The 19305-nt window shown below is 40.4% G+C and overlaps 1 protein-coding gene across 1 annotated transcript in view; it reads right to left on the bottom strand.

Moving 5' to 3' along the window:
* Positions 1–19305, bottom strand: part of KDM1B (lysine demethylase 1B) — a 47667-nt gene that overhangs the window by 19800 nt on the left and 8562 nt on the right. The window contains exons 6-11 of the mRNA XM_081088475.1: positions 11676–11714; positions 8150–8354; positions 6368–6552; positions 3333–3509; positions 2602–2676; positions 319–456 (exon numbers count right to left, since the gene is read on the bottom strand). Of these exons, the coding sequence (XP_080944601.1) occupies positions 319–456; positions 2602–2676; positions 3333–3509; positions 6368–6552; positions 8150–8354; positions 11676–11714 (819 nt within the window). The remainder of the gene's footprint in view (positions 1–318; positions 457–2601; positions 2677–3332; positions 3510–6367; positions 6553–8149; positions 8355–11675; positions 11715–19305) is intronic.

Here is a 19305-nt window from a genome sequence, read left to right as displayed (position 1 = left end):
TCTGAATTTAACTGGGAATTCTGTATTATTATTTGCTTAATCTGGCAACCCTAAAACTATGAGCTAATCCAGTGGCCTGCAAATAATACACAGATATAATTAAAGATCTTAGAGAAAGAAAAAAATATTCTAAGTCCTTGGGTAGCACCTTCTCACAGAGGCAGCACTACGCTTGTCTTTACTTTTCAGAGAAGACAAAGGGGCAAGAAATTCTTCTGGAGCTGTTACCTATTACTTAAAAGCACATTAATACTACACAGAAGCAAACTGAGAATTTCTTCTTTCTTTATCTACAATACAAGTCTTAAAGGAACCCACTTGTTCACACATGAGTGCTACTGGGTTGTTAATACAGCCATTGACAATCTGGGCTCCTCTTCCCACTATGACGCCTTTAAAAGATTTATCATCCCACACGCGGCCTCCAATTCTGTCTTTGGCTTCCAGCACAGTCACCTAAAGAGACAGACAATTGGGGAAGCTAAGTAAGATAGAATAGTCATATCAAATGCACTACTATCAATGCAGAATAATACAGTTAAGTAGGTCCCATACTTGGTTAATGTTTTTACTACATTACTAGAGAAATGACTTTGAAAAGAAAGCAGTGTAAACAGAAGCCCAAGTGGCTGCTAACCCAGATTCTAATGACGAGTAAGTGAGTGGTTGGTCTGCTGGCGAAATCTTCAGATTATTCCCTCAAGTCCCATAACGACAAGATCTGATGAATTAGCACATGAAACGCACTGGAAAGCTTTTACTAAACAGTATTCCATAAATTAAAAAGCACTATTAGAAACTAGGTTCAAGAGGAGATGTTGGCTTATGAAATGTGTTTATGTGACAGAATTCCTAATTTAACGTTGCAAAAAATAGACCTTAACTTCCCTAAGATATGACTCACGTTTTAAAAAAAAAAAAAATCATGTCACCTTATGGGCTTGGCCTAAGCAGGTTGGTCCCACACCCAAGCTGTTTAACTCCTTCAACTTTCTCATCCTGGTGGTATCAGGATGCTCCCCAGCGGGACAGCCCTGTGACTCAGTGCTACACTACACAGCCCTGGGGTGCAGTAACTGAACATGTGAGTCCTGGTCAGTGCAAGGCCAGTCATTTAGTCTCTGGGACCCGAGAATCTCCCCTTCAAATTGCTTGAGGTTCCCTGAGTTACCCATCTCTCTGGTGACTCAGAGGAATCTATTTCCTAAACATGAAGGATGGGTGCTCTCCGAGGGGTCTCCCTCATCACCTGGCGAGAGAAAGGGAAGAGTAATACAGATCCTCTGAATATTGGAAGCCCTACATTCCTCATTTTCTCCAACCAGAAAGGCTACAGCTGGTGGCTCTGCCCTCCCTACCTTCCTTCTCTTTAGATTAACACAGAACCATCGGTTTCTAGTTTCCTTTTAGTGTGAGAAGAAGGCTGAGCATCAAAGACTCTGCATAGTAAGAACCTCCCCTGTAACATAATCTATGAGTTTCCCAAATAAAAGCAAACAAGAAACTTTGGCCCCAACATCTAACACTGAAATAAATAATCAATTAAAAAACCCCGTATCTTAACAGGTCTAAGAAAATACTTGCAAATGCAAACGTGCATCCTATAAATCCAACTCAGATACTTCTGCTTTGTCAGCAACACAATGTAATTCAAGGCTTAGGTCCTCCATTCAAACAAGAGGAAAACCTCTCTCAGGCACAGCTGAAACCTCCTTCAGAGAAGATTTTGTGAAAAAAGAAGTCGTCATTTCTTTTAGCGAGATGGAGAAGAGCAAAGAGACTAACTCAATTTTACCAAATTCATTTTCAGGCGTGGTTTAAGTGAAAACCAACGTCTCTGCAAAATAAGTTTTTAAAAGGGAGATATGTGTCAGATTTAGGAAGCCACAGAAACCTAAGGTTAATCTGAATGAGTCTAATACAAATTAGACATTGAACTGCACAAATGGTTTTTGTAATAGTTTCTATCTTGGCTAATTTTGAACAACTGGAATAAAGCAAAATACCAGATAAAAAGAAAAAATGTCCCACCTCGGGGAAGCAGGCAACCCCAAATGCGTACAGTACTTCAAAAGTCATGTTATCCTGTCTCAACCATGGATTAAGTAATTCAATCTTGCTTCCAAAGGCAAAGATTTTTATTTCTCAAGACATAAGATTCAAAAGGTTCCTTTAATTTGCATAAGAAAATGTAACTGGGTATTTCAGAAACTTTTATAAGAGAAACAGTGAATTTCCAAACTGCTATCTGTTGTCTCAGACTATTGCAGGAATAAAGGATTTTTCCCAATGATCCTGCTATTATGTCAGTAACAACCTGTCGGGAATTTCTACTTTGATACCAACTTAAAATCTCTTCTGGGTTGCTCAATAGTCTTAAGCTCTCTCCAAAGCTGTGGGAATTTTTATCTTCCTTTACTTTTCTCTTATTAAACCAATTTCAAATCTTGTATCTTTTCTCGGATCAAGTGTAAAGACATAAAGATACCATGTACTCAGCATTCTTTGCTAAAATCAGGAAGTGGTTTCTAAGTCTTAGAAAATCTGGACCAGAGGAGCAGTTAACCATCTGTTTCCACCTCCATGAGCAAAAAATCTTACCTTAATTCCAAAGTTATGCAGTTGCCTAGCAGCTGCTAATCCTGCTGGACCAGCCCCAATAATGATGACTGATTTCTTTAAAAAAAGAAAAGAAAAGAAAAATATTATGCTAAGTGAAATAAGCCAGTCAGAGAAAGAAGTATCACATGATCTCACTCATATGTGGAATCTAATGAACAAAATATACCGATGAACAAAATAGATCCAGACATAGAAGCATGGAACAAACAAATCTCAGAGAGGAGGGGGCAGAGATAGATTAACCAAAGCATTTATATGCATATATGCATTACTCATGGGCACAGACAATAGTGCGGTGAAGGCCTGCGGGGGTGGGGGTGTCACTAGGGAAAAAAAGGGGACATCTGTCATACTTTCAACAATAAAGATAAATTAAAAAAAAAATCTAATTAGAGCAATGAAAACAGTTGCTGTTTTATCTGTTCTGGAAGGTACTAACTACCAAGCAAATGTTGGTTCATCTACATTTCTTTGATGCCCATAGCAGAAAGTTATTTTCCTAAAGAAAATACTTTAGTACTTTTCTTAAGTAATCCCTTCCTCTTTTCTACAGTCCAGGGAAACAGAATCCTCTCCAGAGAAACACATACTCCAGCAAGGCTTATTTTACACCTTTTATGGTGATAATGTGACTTCTGCTCGTATCCTCAACAGCACCGTACTGGCCTTTATCCTGGCCGAGGGGTGTACTGCTAGAGCTAGTCACCTACACTGTGGTAATCTTTAGGAAGAAGACGCTGGTCGGTCCCCACGCTGAGAACGCCTGTGTTGATGAGACCTTTTCTCGTCATAAAATAAAGTATCCTCTCCACTTCCTGGACGCACCGAATGCGCACGAGACCCCGGACGATGATGTGAGGAATACATTTATGAGGAGTCAGAGCTTCCTGTGTTGGAAAATAAAACCAAACTGTTAAGGCAAACAAACAAAAAGCAACTCTTGGTTCCTCAAAAAGTTAAACAGAGAATTACCACATGACCCAGCGATTCCACTCCCAGGTACATGCCCACAGGAACTGAAATCAGATGTTCAAAGCAGCACTGTTCAAATAGCCACAAAAATGTTCATCAACAGCTAAACAGAAACAAATGTGGCTTATCCGCACCGGGAATATTAGTTAGCCATAAAAAACACTGAAGTGCCGATCCATGCTACAACAGGCATGACCTTGAAAACAGTATGCTAGGTGAAGCAGCTCATTACAGAAGGCCACATGTTGTAAGATTCCATTTATATGAAATGTCAAGAATAGGCAAATCTATAGAGACAGAAAGTGGATTAGTGACTGCTGGGGGGAAGGGAGGGATGGGGAGTTTCTGCTTCAGGACTGTGGGTGCCTCTATGGGTGATGGAAATTTCTGGAACTAGATAGTGGTCATGGCTAAATAACATTATATATGTACTTAATGCCACTGAAATATACATTTTAGAATCATTTAAATGGTAAATATTATGTTGTGTGTATTTTATCACAATAAAAAGAAACTATCAGGGTCCTGGCTGGTGTGGCTCAGTGTTTAGAGCACTGGCCTGGGCACCCAGGGTTGTGGGTTCGATTCCTGATCAAGGGCACATTCCTGAGTTGCTGGTCCAATCCCCATCCCTTGTTGGGGTGTGTGCAGGAAGCAGCCATCCATGTGTCTGGGTCACATCAATATTTCTCTCTCTCCCCCCACCCTCCTTTCCACTCTCTCTAAAAATCAATAGAAAAAATATCTTCACTCCTTGGGTGAGGATTTAAAAAAAAGGAAACTCTCAAGGTCATTCAAATTCATTATTTAACATGAAGAAATAAGATCAAAGGGAGGCTTGCCTGGTGAAGGGACAAAAGGCAGATATAACAATTTGTATCTTATCGCATTAGCTTCCCTTTGCTAAGAATGATGCTAAGGGAGTATGGGGGCAGACTATGTAACGAATAACATATTCCTGACTCAATAAACAATGTAACAAAGGCCCCTGTAGAAACCCAGGCTGCTCTCTGTACTGGCAGCAGGAAAAGTTGGACTCTTATCACTGATCGGGGGGACTGACTGAGAAACTTGAAAAAAGAAGACAGCACTGCCTTTCGCTGCTTGGCCCAGCTTTGGCAAGGCCTTGATCCATTTCAAAGATCCCAGAGTAATGCGGCCTGGGCCTGGTGTGAAGTTAGAACACGCACTGGAGGTAGGAGTGGGGGTCCCTACCCCTGGCCTCTCCTTTACTTGTCCCCAACCCCCAGCTCCACCAGCATTTGAAATACAGGAAGATGACTATACACTTGAAGTAGTCAAAAATAACACATACAACACTGACCTTCATTGCTTCAGAAGATAAACTGTTTGTATTTATGAAATTTAAAAACAATCCTTTCAAAGTCTTTGATTCTTCTATTGCAAACATTTGTGTTTTACCACTAAGGTAGTAAATATATACACTATATAAACCATGTAACAAAGGCCACGGTAGAAACTCTTCTCATTAAAAATGAAAACGGGCCCAGCCAGCATGGCTTGGTGATAGAGCATTGACCTATGAACCAGGAGGTCTCAGTTCAATTTTCTGTCAGGGCACTTGCCTGGGTTGCAGCCTCGATCCCCAGTGTGGGGTGTGCAGGAGGCAGCCGATCAATGATTCTCTCTCATGATTGATGTTTCTATCCCTCTCTCCCTCTCTGAAATCAATAAAAATACATTTTTTAAAAATTTTAAATGGATCCAGGCTGACAAGTTCAGGATTTTTTTTCTATATGATTTGTCCCCAGTATAAGTTAAAATTCAAAGTCAAATTTTAAAATGTGAAGAAAAATTAATCTGATGCTGTTTCTAAAAACTGTATCTTTATAATTATTCACAGGAAATTCTGAGCACAATTTTGTTCAGTTCAGCAAATGTTTATTGAGCACCTGTATCAAACCTGTTGGGGACAAAATGAATAATTAATTCTACCTTGCCCAGCATACTCACCTGGATATAATTTGTATAAATGGCATTAACACCCATCACTTAATCAGGTCACCTCATACTGGAGTCTAATCCAGTGAAATACTAGGGTGGAGCGGGCATATCTTTCTTGGTGGCCTTGCAAAATGATCTGCACTGAGAAGCCCTTGATAATTGCAGAAGAAATTAATAAATCAGAAAAATACTGGGGTCAGAAAAGGCTTTGTGGTGTTTTCTTTTTTAAAAAAATACTTGTATTTCCACCACACATACCACACACCAAAAATGTATCTTCACCCCTTTCAAGGCTGGTACTGTATGTATAAATCCCTAACTTTTATTCAGTCCCAACAGAGAGCAAAGGTTGTTTGAGGATAATGAGGTGAATATATATCCTGCCCTCAATGGTTTAATCCAGTCTTCAGTGTTTCACCTTTTCTCCTGGAGTAGCCATTGGAACTGTTTGAACCAAACTTTGCACCTTACACTCACTCACTAGAGAGTTAAGATTCCGACAACGCATGGTCTAAAGTGGTGGTTCTCAGGGAGGAAAGACTTTGCCCCCCTTGGCAATAGCTGGAGACATTTTTGGTTGTCACAACTGGGGGTGCTCTGGCATCTAGGGGGCGAAGAGGCCAAGGATGCAACTAAACATACTATAATGCACAGGACAACCCCTCTCACAAAGGCTATCCCCCGAAACTTTCAACGCTTCCGAGGTGGAGAAAGCCTGGTCGAAAGGTTCTATCCATAGGTAGCCTGGCTCCTCTCTTTTAAGGGAAGTCTCTGTCCCCGTGCTGGAGCTGCCATGCCCTGCACTTACTTTGCAGTTAGTGTACCACAGGGCCAGGATGAGGTTCCTCAAGGCCAGGTACATGGTGGGGTCGCGGGAGTACTCCGGGAACTCGTAGAGCTCATCCAGCTCCATCACGTCCGGCCGCACGCACAGGGCTTTGCCGCACTCGTTGGGCTGGTAGAAAGGCTGGAAGTACCGGTTCATGCCTGGGACTGACAGAAGCACAAACAGGCCAATGCTCCACGCTGTCACCTCCAAATGCAGGTGAATTAAAGCGCATTATCAAATCAACAAGGACAGCCAAGTCTGTCCTACTGTATTTCTGCTTCCTCCTTCCAGTTAGACAACATATGTGGAAATTAAACACATATTTCTCTCATTCTTCACAAATTTAATTTCCATGGTATGGACAATTCTTTAAAAGCAGTAATTCTGGTAAAAAAACACAAAACAACAACAACAAAAAACACCCACATACTATAAAAGTTACCATCTTAGCCATGTTTAAGTGCACAGTTCAGTAGAGTTAAGTATATCCATATTGTTGTACAACAGATTCCAAAACTCTTACAACTTGCAAAACTCAAAAACTCTGTACCTACTGAACACCAACTCCCCATGGAAAAATATTTTAACTTTTATTGGAATTTTTCTGATTATAAGATGAATAGGTTCACAGGGGAAATAGCAATCACTAACGCCTAATAATCTTTGAGAGGGGGTTTACAGACTACCAGTGCTGTGTCTCTGAATGGAAAATTTTAATATTATAGAAATTTGTTTTTACAAAGCCAGAAAAAAATGCTACTTTATATTTTCTAACTTTATTTTTTTTAACTTATGACATTGAGAATAGTTTTCCATGTCATTAACCTGGACTTCAATGGACATAATATTTTCTTATCATTTAATCATTCCACTAATGCTGGGCATTGAAACTTCATCCTATTATTCACTATTATAAGCAATGCCACCCAAATTTCTTTGCACAAAAATCTTTGGACTTACTTTATAACTTACTTTGATCATTTAGTTAGGATACATTCGCAGGATGAAAGTTGTTGATCACACTGCCAAATTGTCCTTCACAAATGTGCAAACCCACTAATTTGAGTGCCCGTTCCATCCCACTTAAACTAACACTGGAATTGTTTCTCTTCTGCTTTCATTTCGACCACAGCTACATTTTGGAGGGCCCAGAGTTAAAAACCTTAAGACAGGGCCACCAAGTCAAAACCTTTTCACATCATCAAAAACGAAGTTGGCAATTAAAAAAGAAAATAGAAAAAGAAAAAAGTGTTCAGGCAGAAAATCTAGAATTCTTGCTTGTACACAAAGAATTCCAACGTGGAATCTTAAAGTCATGCCCGACAAGCATGCCTGCCCTGACCTAAAGTTCTGAATTTTTTTCAAGCGTGAATCATTCTGCTGAAATTCTCCAGGGCATAATTAGAAGTAGAAAGGCTCAGAATAAAAAGAAGGATGCTCAGATAGCCAAAGATTTCTTCGGGTAATGTTAGAGTTTGCATTACCATCAACTTACCCAGCTTTCAAAAACATACGCATTAAACTCTGTACACAACGATCCCTGAACAAGGGTTACAGGCTTTCCGATGACTGAGGGAAAAATTAACTGCACAATATACACAATGATATGACATCCAACGCAAAACCAAATCTATGATGTGATGAGGTGCTTCACAGCACCTGCTGCACACACTAAGTCTCTTCCATTCTGCTCACCTACACATTTCCAGGGGCTGAGGGGGGTGTGGGGGGGAAGCAGGGAGTGCCAGGACCAGCTCTCACCCAGCACAGAGGGGACCGCCTTGGAGTGCTCCAGCTTCCCGGGGCTGGCGTCGCTGGCTGCGCGGTTTGTGCTGGTGCAGGAGGGGCTCATGCCAACGCAGTCAGGGTAGTAGGCAGAGAGCAGGGGTGCTGCCACGCTGTCTTTCAGCAAAGGAGGTAGAATGAGCATGGAGTACCACCAATGGTTGGAAACTTCCGACACTCTCTGAAATGGGCAGAGCAAGACGAAGAGGGACAATGGCAGACAGGAAATGTACATGCAGATCCAGCCAAGGACAGATGACTGTCTCCACGGTATTCATCCTTAGCCCCTCTACTCTGCCTTCCCCCGCTCAGCAATCCTGCACCAGAGTTCGGCACACTCAGATTCAGAAACGGAAGTGGCTGGCGATACCTGGAGAGCCATGTTTCCAAGACAGAGCTGTTTCAGATTCACAGCAACAGCCTCCCCCTCTCGCCCTTCCCTCCTCGGCAAACCCACCAACCCCAGGTCGGTCTTGAAGCTGCACCCACTGACTGCACTGCCGGTGTAAGTGCGACAGGACAACTTTCTATTCCGTAATCATTTTATCTTCCATCCCCCCTTTTACTAGAAGCCAAAGATAATTTAAATTGAAAAACTGGGCAGAAAAAAAATAATTCACCTAAGTAGTAGCCAAGCATTACTGCTTTTTGCCAGAGACTACAAAAATATTTTCAGAGGGAAAAGTACACGACAACCATCAAAATAGATGCTAAATGTAGAGCTGAACAAGTAAAAGCTATGTTTGGTCTTTAAATGTGTGACCACATTCCAGAGTTGACTTAACATATGGAATCACTGGATCAAAGCATCCCCATGATGACTAACTCCTGCAATAAAAAGAAAAGCTGGTCGGCTTGTAAAGCAAACTCCACAAATCCTACGTTAGACAGCCTTTTCTAAAAGTGAGGCTGAATACATGCCCCAAGAATCCTAAGAATCTGATCCGGAGCCCCTCTGATGTTAGTTTTCTAGGCGCCCAGCAAATGCCAGCTGCCATCAAGCAGGGGCCTGTGAACTCAGGGTCTGCAGAGTTCATCCAGATTGGAGATGCATCCTGTTTGCCCTGCAAATTTCACAGAGTCCAAATCTGGGACAAGCAATTTTCAGTTGACTGCAAGCCCCAACACTCCCTACAAATCACATTCATTGTTAAGTGCCTTGCCCCAAAGGCATTTCTGTGTGCAATCTTTGTTCTCCAGGCCTGTTTTAGGTTTGGCAGAGCTGCACCAAAAAGAAAGCAAGCTTCAGTCCCTTCCTCAACACACCAGGGCTGCCTCTATGGACCCCCTTCTGAGCAGAGCGCCAAGGACAGAGTAAACTGAGGGTTCAGACACTCCAAATAGACCACAGAGAGGGCAGAATGCAGGTGACTTACAAAACATTCACCCAAGCTCTTCCCTTCGCTTACACTTCCTGGGTCTTGCAGCTATGTTGGTAAATTGAGTCAGGACCCAACAGAGAGCCCCTGCCATCCTATTAACGCCCCCCCGCCCCAGTGTTTCCTCCCCACAGAAGCTCACTTGAGGGTGCTCCCAACCTCTGCATTGGAACATGAGAAACTAAAACGTGACTAATAAACTAGCGTTTGATCTTGCTACTCCAAGTGTGTTCTCTCAACACACTCGCCATTCCCGGACACCTGGCTCTCATTTTGTCCATATACCATAAAAAATTCCACCGTCATCGTGAAGACACATACCAATGAAGAACTTGTACTTGATCTAGTCAGTCTACTAATGGAATAAAATACCCGCTATACTAAGCTAAATAGTATTCCCCCAGAACCTCAGAACATAACCATTTTTGGAAACAATGCCTCGCAGACCTTGTCATACTGGAGTCTTAAATTCGCTATGACTAGCATCCTTAGAAGAAGAGAAGAGACAGAGGGACAGAAAACACACAGGGAGAGGGTCATGGGATGACAGAGGCAGAGACTGGAGTGATGCGTCTATAAGCCAAGAAATGCTAAGAATTGCTGGCAACACCAGAAGCTGGAAGGAGCAGGAAGGATCCCCCCTTACAGCCTGCAGGGGAAGCACAGCCCCGTTAACACCTTGATTTCAGACATACAGACTCTGGAGTTATGAGACAATCAACTCCTGTTGCTTTGCGCCACCCAGTTTGCCGTGATTTGTTACGGCAGCCCTAGGAAGCTAATACAGGCACTCAGAAAATTTAGAAATTGCTTTGAAAGTGCCCCTAGAATCCACAGAAACGGAAAAAGGGTAGACAGCCGATATGGCTAGAAGCCTGATCCTGACCCCTCCTTAATGAAGCGCAAAAATAAATGACTGGCAGATGAACGTCAAGGGGATGAATCTTCCAAACTTTAAAAGTTCATGTATCCCAAGAGTATGGCCTCTGTCCCAAAGCTCAAATTCTTCTGCATGCTAAATGGTCTAATGTTAGGGTCAGATTCATAAGGCACTGTATTTACGCTTTCCTTCCTTTCTACAGTCTCATCCTGTCTATCCTAATCCCGTATTATTTGGGCCACTAGTTTACCATGGAAATGTTTTAGGGAACAACTAATCATTTAAAAATGTGTGTATGTGTTTCACACACCCCTTTATATAACAGAATGGTTTTAAAATAGATTTTCTAGATGTTAAGTCTTCCTTTGCCTGAAAACAAACCACGGCCCTTGCGATTCAGAAATCTAGAAAAACTGCAAATTAATAATCCTGAATTACTGAAATGCAGAAAAACCCAGAACCTCAGAATTTCAAAAACTCAAGAGTCTTAAAAAGGCGTTCTATGAAACAGCCATTGGCTCTGATTATGCAGCCCATGGATTGTGCCAGCTCCAGGAGCAAAGCCCCATAAGAAATGAAATGTGGCCCTAGCTGGTATGGCTCAGTGGATAGAGCTTCAGCTTGTGGACCAAAGGGTCCCAGGTTTGATTACAGTCAAGGGCACATGCCCAGGATTGTGGGCTGGATCCCCAGTAAGAGGCGTGCAGGAGACAGCCGATCAATGATTCTCTCTCATCATTGAAGTTTCTCTCTCTCTCTCCCTTCCTCTCTAAAATCAATAAAAATATGTATTTTTTTAAAAAGGAATGAAATGTGTGAGGCTTCGCCAGCTGAAGACGCCGTTCCCTCCCACAAAGGGCCAGGACAAAGCAGTTACATCAAGGCCTGAATACACAAGAACACTCTCACAGTTGAATCTGGGCCAAGACCACCAAACTTTAGGCCCCTTGTTCTTTTCTTGGAAGGATTCAAGCAGAGTTGTAAAGTCACCCATGAAAAAAAAGTATAACAAGCCTGATCTTTATCGTAAAGCAAGGTAGCAGTTTCTTCCTCTCTATCTCCTTTTAGTGCAAAGCAATATAACTTTATTTTAAGTTGGGGAGGATCGCCTATAACACCACTATTGCTAGCGTTTTCATCATATCATTATCATGTTGCATTGAAACTGTTATTGTCATTTACACATAGCGCTTATCATTGGAGAGGCAATGAACTCCAATCTAGAACATGCAGAAATACTCACTAGATCCTCTGGGAGGGAACAATGATCTGGGGTCTCGGGCTGAAAGGCAAACCAAGTGTTAATTAGCTTTACTTGTAAAATATAGTCTTCAGTAACAATTTACCTTCAAGAAGATATCCCTTTTCACCTTTTAGACTGGCAAAGAAAAAAGTGTGATAAACCACTGTATGCATGAAGCTGCTCTCACAAGAACATCCAGGTGGAAAGCTAAAGAAATAATGACTCTTGCCCGGCCAGTGGAGCGCTGACCTATGAGCCAGGAGGTCAAGGTTCAATTCCTGATCAGGGCACATGCCTGGGTTGTGGGCTCGATCCCCAGTGGGGGGCGTGCAGGAGGCAGCCAACCCATGATTCTCTGTCATCATTGATGTTTCTATCTCCCTCTCCATTCCTCTCTCTGAAATCAATAAAAATATATTTTTTTAAAAAAGAAAGAAAGAATAACTCTGGAGAGCAATGGGACAAAATATGAAACTTTTAAATGAACCATAATTTGGCATTATCTTGTATAACTGAAGATGTACATACTGCATGTTATATTTTCCAGAGAGGCCCTCATACATGTGCACCAACAGGAGCAGAAAATGTTCAAAAGGAATGAATAGAAAAAAGCTAGAAAACAGAAAAAAGCTAAACACAACCCAGAAGCCCATCAAGAGTAGAATGGATAAATAAACTGTGTCATAGCCAAACAATGGTCACTGTCTGGTGATGAGAACGAACAAAGTACAACCACACACTCTACCGCGGATGTACCTGACAAGCACAACGGAGAGAGAAAGCAGCCAGACCCCAGAGAAAACACACTGCATGATTCCATTCGCACAGAGTTCAAAGGCAAGCACAACATCTGCAGTGTTTTCGGTCAGAACGGCCGGGGAAGGAGGCTGTGAGGGAAAGGGGGTGCTGGTAGACTGTGAGGGGCCGGAAAGTGTTCCGTCTCTTTACTGGAAGCTGGCTAACTGGGGACTTTGGGAAAATTGAGAGCTACATGCATTTTCTGTTTATATATTTCAAGTAAAAAGTTACCTAAGTAAACTGTAGACTGGCATACCCTAGAGCCCCGCGGATCTGGCCCTGGGGATGCGCCCTGGAGAAACTTGGCCTGTGCCCTAGGACAGGCTTGCACGAATGCTCACAGGAGCGTGGGGTGTAAGAGCCCCAAGCCAGAAACAACGGTCAAGCCCGTGAACAGGAAAATAGATACATCGTGGTACAGTCACACACCGAAATACTACACAGCAGGGGAAATTAATAGCTCAGAGCTCTGGCATCAACATGGGCGCATGCAAAAAACCTCCACATTGAGTGAAAACAGCAAGTTACAGAATACAGACAAGATGAAACAATGCACAGCCAGTCCAAAAGTAGGCAAAACTTTACACGCTGTTTAGGGTTTTGTAAATATGTAACAAGAAGCTGAGGAATAATAAATACAAAATTCGGAATACTGTGTCCTGGCAGTGAAGGGAAGATAGGGAAGGGGTGAGGGGTGTGCAGGAAGTGACAGAGGCTTTGGTAATAATGCTCAGCTTCTACAACTGCTGGATACATGAGTGTTTGCTTTAATTCTTTGTTCCTTACACGCAAATTATAAATCCTCTTTTGTGACTAAGAATTATTTCATATTAAAACAATGGTATGTTCTCTTTGACACAGGAATGTTATAACTAGGAATTGATCCTACAAATATACGGAAAAATGGCAAAGATATAAAGTTATTCATCACAGCACTGCTAACAACAAACGTTTAAAAGTCACCTAAATGCTCTCAATCATGTGAAATACATCACGTTACAGCCACTCAGTAGAGTATGATACAGGCTTTAAAGAGAAAGAGGTCGTTAGGTCCTGAGATGGCAATATCTATAAGACATACTATATGAAAAAAAGCAAGCTCCAAAACAGTGTGCATAGCTTGCTCCCATTCTTTTTTTAAGTATATTTTATTGATTTTCCACAGAGAGGAAGGGAGAGGGACAGAGAGCCAGAAACATCGATGAGAGAGAAACATCGATCAGCTGCCCCCTACACACCCTCCCCCGGGGATGTGCCCGCAACCAAGGCACATGCCCTCAACTGGAATCGAACCTGGGACCCTTCAATGCGCAGGCCATCCACTGAGCCAAACCAGCCAGGGCATGCTCTCATTCTTCTTAATGTTATTTTACAAATAAACCTTTCCAGACTTTGTCCTTGACTGAATACCAAGCTGAAAACCAAAGGGACTCTGAATCAATAAACACCATTTAAATAAATATTTCAAAACTTCAGGCTACAGACAGTAACAGCCTGGAGCAGTAGCTCTCAAGGGACAATTTGGGGATGGAGCGGAGGGGGGAAGAAGTGTAAAACGTGATACTCTACTTAGGAGCTGGCATTTAAGAAGACCGCGAAGCCTTCACTTTAAGAGGGTTTGGAAGGAGAGAAAGGCAATTAAGTTTTCAAAAGCTTAAGGAATCTGAGACCTCTCAGTCCTCCTGGAAAAAAGTTCTTGATGTTAAAATACATTCAACTACGTGATGCATCAAAATAAAGAACTTGGGGTAGAAGGAACTGTGGTGAGAGAAATTGTGGGGAGTATTAAACCCAGTAAATACAGAAGCAAGAGTAAGCAATGGAGGGATGGTGGTTATGGAAAATAAATGGTACATTTACTCTGACGAAGTACACTAAACTAAAACACGAAACACTAACAAAAATTGGGAGCAAGGAAAGGGGGCGGAGGGCTAACGTGTGACATAATTTCCTTTTCCCACTTTCATAGCAGGGCGTGAATTAATATCTAAAATTGAAACATGCAACTGAAACAAAGTGATTCTACTACTATTTCTGGAGATGAAGAAATAATTATCCTATGTTCAACAACTTCTTATTTCACTTTGGCTTCTTTTGCTGATTTCAAATTTTGCTCTACGCAATCATTTTACATAAAACCAGCATGCATAGTAAGTACTATTTCTTAACATGGGAAGTTCTCAGCCAGGTCTTTTGCTTGAAATACATGAAGATGAAGATATACTGTTAAATAAATCTCATTTAGTATGGTTATTTCATGATGATGACTGCACGAGTTTTCTTTTGTTATCATCTTTGTCCTTTTCTATACTGTTTGACTTTTTCAGTAATGAACATGTATCATTGGTCTAAAAATAAACTCATTCTAAAGAAGAATTCAGACTTTTCAAAAACTACTTAAACTAAAAAATATGGAAAAGGACAATTACCATCCCCCCCGAAAAGTCAAATAAACAAAAAAAGGAACATGGATATTTTGAACAATTAGTAGAAATGAAGTTAAAGTTGTACATTCCTTTGTCGGCAGGTAAAAGAAAGGAGGGATTATGTATACTAGTAATTCCAAATGATAGTTAAACTAAAGCTAGTCAAAGCACAAATCAAAATGATTTTAATATAAACTTTTTATGTAAAATTATACCCAGTATTTAATAACACACATTAGTAAGCAAGTCATCCAAAAATATTTTAATTGTTGCCAAAACCGATTTGGCTCAGTGGATCGAGCGTCGGCCTGTGGACTGAAGGGTCCCAGGTTCGATTCCGGTCAAGGGCATGCACCTGGGTTGCGGGCACATCCCCAGTAGGGGATGTGCAGGAGGCAGCTGATCAATGTTTCTCTCTCATCGATGTTTCTAACTCTCTATCTCTCTCCCTTCCTCTCTGTAAAAAATCAATAAAATATATTTTCTAAAAAAATTTTAATTGTTAGAAGAACTGTTTAGAAACTTCAGAAATAGGTTGAATGAAAATGGCCCAAAGGCTAATTGCTATTAAAATAGTCTGCTATTTTTTCCTACTCTTGGTTGAACTCTCCTTTATACATTATAATGAAATGCCACTGAGTCTACTTTTGGCTTGAGAAGTAATCTTGGACACAGGGCCTGGTTAAATCCAGTGCAGCCATGACATTATTTCGGCAGCTTCCCCTTTGCCACACAAGCGCATGCACCTTCATTCCTCAAACCCCAATTCCCATCAGCGCACTCAGCCTGAAAAATGAATTACCCACCGCCTCAGCGTCAGCCCTTCCCATCGTTTTCTCTTCTATCCCTCAGAGAGGCCTTCTACTCTGAAGACTGCGCTCAAGAATCAATTAAAGGCTAAACTGAAAGGTTTCAGGACAAGATTTGTTCAATCCAGGACCCTGGTCCCAGGCTTAGATCTGTGCTTCCTACCCTTCACTCCCAAATTACCAACATCCAAAATAAAAACAAGGATATCACCATAGAGCTCGCTGACATTAAAAGGAGAATAAGGGAACAGTGCAAACAACTTTAAGATAACAAATTTGACAATCTAGATGTAATAGGCAAATTTCTTGGAAAAATACACCCACACTCTAAAACAGGTAGAATAAAACCACCTACATTGTCATATACGTTAAAGAAACTGAATTTATAATTTTAAAACTTTTCACAAAGAAAACTGACCCAAATTACTTCACTAGTGAATTATACCAAATGCTAAAGAAGAAATATCAACATTACCCAAACTCTTTAACAAAATAGAGAAGAGGGATATACTTCTGGATTCATTTTATGGAGCCAGCATAACTCAGACAGCAACACCCAAGAAGAACATTACAAGAAAAGAAAACTGTCATCATGAACACAGATGCCAATATTCTTAACAAAATATTAACAAACTGAATCCAACAATTCATTGAAAGGATAATACATTAAGAACAAATGAGATTTTTTTCCAGGAATGTGAGGTAGTTTCAACATTCCAGAATTAGTCTAATTCACCACATTTACAGATGAAAGGAGAAAAACCACATGGTCATCATACAAGATGTAGAGAAAGTATTTGACAAAGTCCAACTTCCATTCATAATACAAAGTTCTCAACAAACTAGGAACACAAGGGCACTTCTTTGATCTGATAATAGGCATTTGTGAAAAGCTACAGCCAGCATTATACATAATGATAAAATACTGAACACATTCCTCCTGTGTCAGGAATAAGACAAGGATGTCTACTCTCCAACTTCTATTCAACATGGTACTGGTGGTCCTGACCAGTGTAGTAAGGCAAGAGAAAAAGAGAGCAAAAAGATGAGTTTTTTAAAAAAGCAAAACAGCCTTTAGTCACAGTTGTTGCAACTATAGAAAACCCAAAGGAATCTACAAAAAGGCCTATGAAATGTAATAAATTTAATAACTTAACAAAGCCTCTGGGTATAAAATCAACAAATAAAAATTGCATTTCTATGTCATTGCAACAAACAACTTGGAAATGAAGTTAAAAATAAATTCTACTTACAATCACAGGAAAAACACACACAAAATATCTAGAAATCTATTTAACAAAAGACATCCTCAATGAAAATTAGGAAACACTGTTGGGAGAAATTAAAGATCCTGAGAAGATGGAGAGATACACACGCTCGGGGTCACAACAGGGGTTGAAAACGTTTTCTGTAAAGGGCCAGGTAGTAAATGGTAGGTTCTGTGGCTGATACGGTCTCTGTCACAGCCACTCTGCCACTGCAGCATGAAAGGAGCCACAGACAATACATAATGACTGAGCAAAGCTGTGTTCCCATAGAACTTTACTTTCAAAAACAGGTGGGGGGAGGCAGATTTGACCCATAGTTTGCTGACCCGTGGATTAAAAGACAGAAAAAATGTAAGAATGTCAATTCTTCTTAAAATTATCTATAGAGTCAATGCATGACAACAACAACAACAAAAAAATCCCAGAGGCCTTTTTGTAGATATTGACAAGCTGATAATAAAGTTTATATGGTAACATAAAGAACCTAGGATAGCCAAAATAATCTTGAAAAACAAAAACACAGAGGAATTTGCACTACCTAATTTTAAGACTTATTATAAAGATACAATATTCAAGCCAGCTGAGTACTGGGGTAAGAATAAACGAAGAGATCAATGGAACAGAGTCCAGAAATAGACCAACATGTATGGCCAACGGACTTTTGATAACAAAGCCAAGATAATTCAAGGGAAAAAACAGTCTTTTCAACATATGGTACTGAACAACTAAATATTTATATGAAAAGAGCATTGAATCTTGACCTTATACCTCGCATAAAAAACAAAAACTAACATGAAATAAGTGACCTTAATGTAAAAGCTAATACTAAAAAGCTCCTCAAAGAAAACATGAGACTATCTGTAAATTGAGAGTCAACGAGTTCTCAGAAAAGATACAAAAGATCTAAACATAAAAAAATGAGTAAACTAGGCTTCAAACTTAAAAACTTCTCATCAAAAGACATTAAGAAAATAAAAGGGTAAGACAAAAACCCGGAAAAATATTCAAGATTATATCTCATATCCAGATTACTCAGGAACTTCTACAAAACAAAACTAATCTTTAAAAAAGTTTTAGACAGATATTTCTCCAAAGACAAGGTATAAATGGCCAATAAGCATATGAAATGATACTTAACATCGCTAGCCATCAGAGAAATGAAAATTAAAACCACAATGACATACCAGTACATGCCCATTAGAACAGCTAAAATTGAAATTAAAAAATTTTTTAAAAGAGTTAACACCGTCAAATGTTTCAATATGCTACAACTGTGGAGAACCATTTAGCAGTTTCTAAAATATAAATTTACCATCTGACTCAACAGTTCCACTCCTATGTATTTACCTTTAAGAAATGAAACCATAGGTCCACAAAAAACACCTGCACAGAATGTTCACTACAGTTTTATTCATAATAGCAAAAAACTTAAAACATCACAAATGCCCTTCAGGGAAAATAGTTAAACAAGTTGTGGTATTCCACTCAGCAATAAAGAGAGCAGACAAAACTCTGGTAAGGATCAGAACAGCGATCGCCTCTAGTGATAGGGAAGGAAATAACTAGAATTTTTAAGGTAGTAGAAAAGTATATCTTAATTGGGTATTGGTTACACAATGTAGACATTTTCCAAAACTCAATAAAATGCATTGAAGATCTGTGCGTATATTATGACTCAAAAGAAAGATGCAGCCCGACCAGCGTGGCTCAGTGATTGAGGGTCGACCTATTAACCAGGAGGTCATGGCTCGATTCCCGGTCAGGGTATCAACCAGGAGGTCATGGCTCGATTCCCGGTCAGGGTATCAACCAGGAGGTCATGGCTCAATTACCGGTCAGGGTACACGCCAGGGTTGCGGGCTCGACCCCCAGTGTGGGGGTGTGCAGGACGCAGCCAATCAATGATTCTCTCTCATCATTGATGTTTCTATCTCTCTCCCTCTCTCTTCCTCACTGAAATCAATAAAAATATATTTTTTTAAAAGAGCAATCTCACATATATTAAAAAATGATCTCTCTGTACTATAAGCCTTTAACCTTTAAGTAGTTAAGTTGTATCAAGAGCCTTAAAAGATGTGCCAAACAGAAATATGTATTCAAATGCATAAAAAAAGTCCTAATACAGCAATTTTCATTTCATGGAACAGATAAACTAATTACTAAAATCCTGCAGCACACCAAAAAAAAAAATTTTTTTGCCAATCTGACAAAAAAATTGGTATAATTTTGATTCATTCACACCAGATGGCTATTGTTGTGTTGGCTGTTGTCATTTTTTTATTTGACAATCTAAGGGAAAAGAGGTCTGTAACCCTGACTAAATAGTCAA

The sequence above is a fragment of the Myotis nattereri genome (genome assembly GCF_964212035.1).
Source record: "Myotis nattereri genome assembly, chromosome: 3".
NCBI lineage: Eukaryota > Metazoa > Chordata > Mammalia > Chiroptera > Vespertilionidae > Myotis > Myotis nattereri.
Note: the sequence above shows the minus strand (reverse complement) of the source record. Positions and strands in the feature narration are given on the sequence as shown.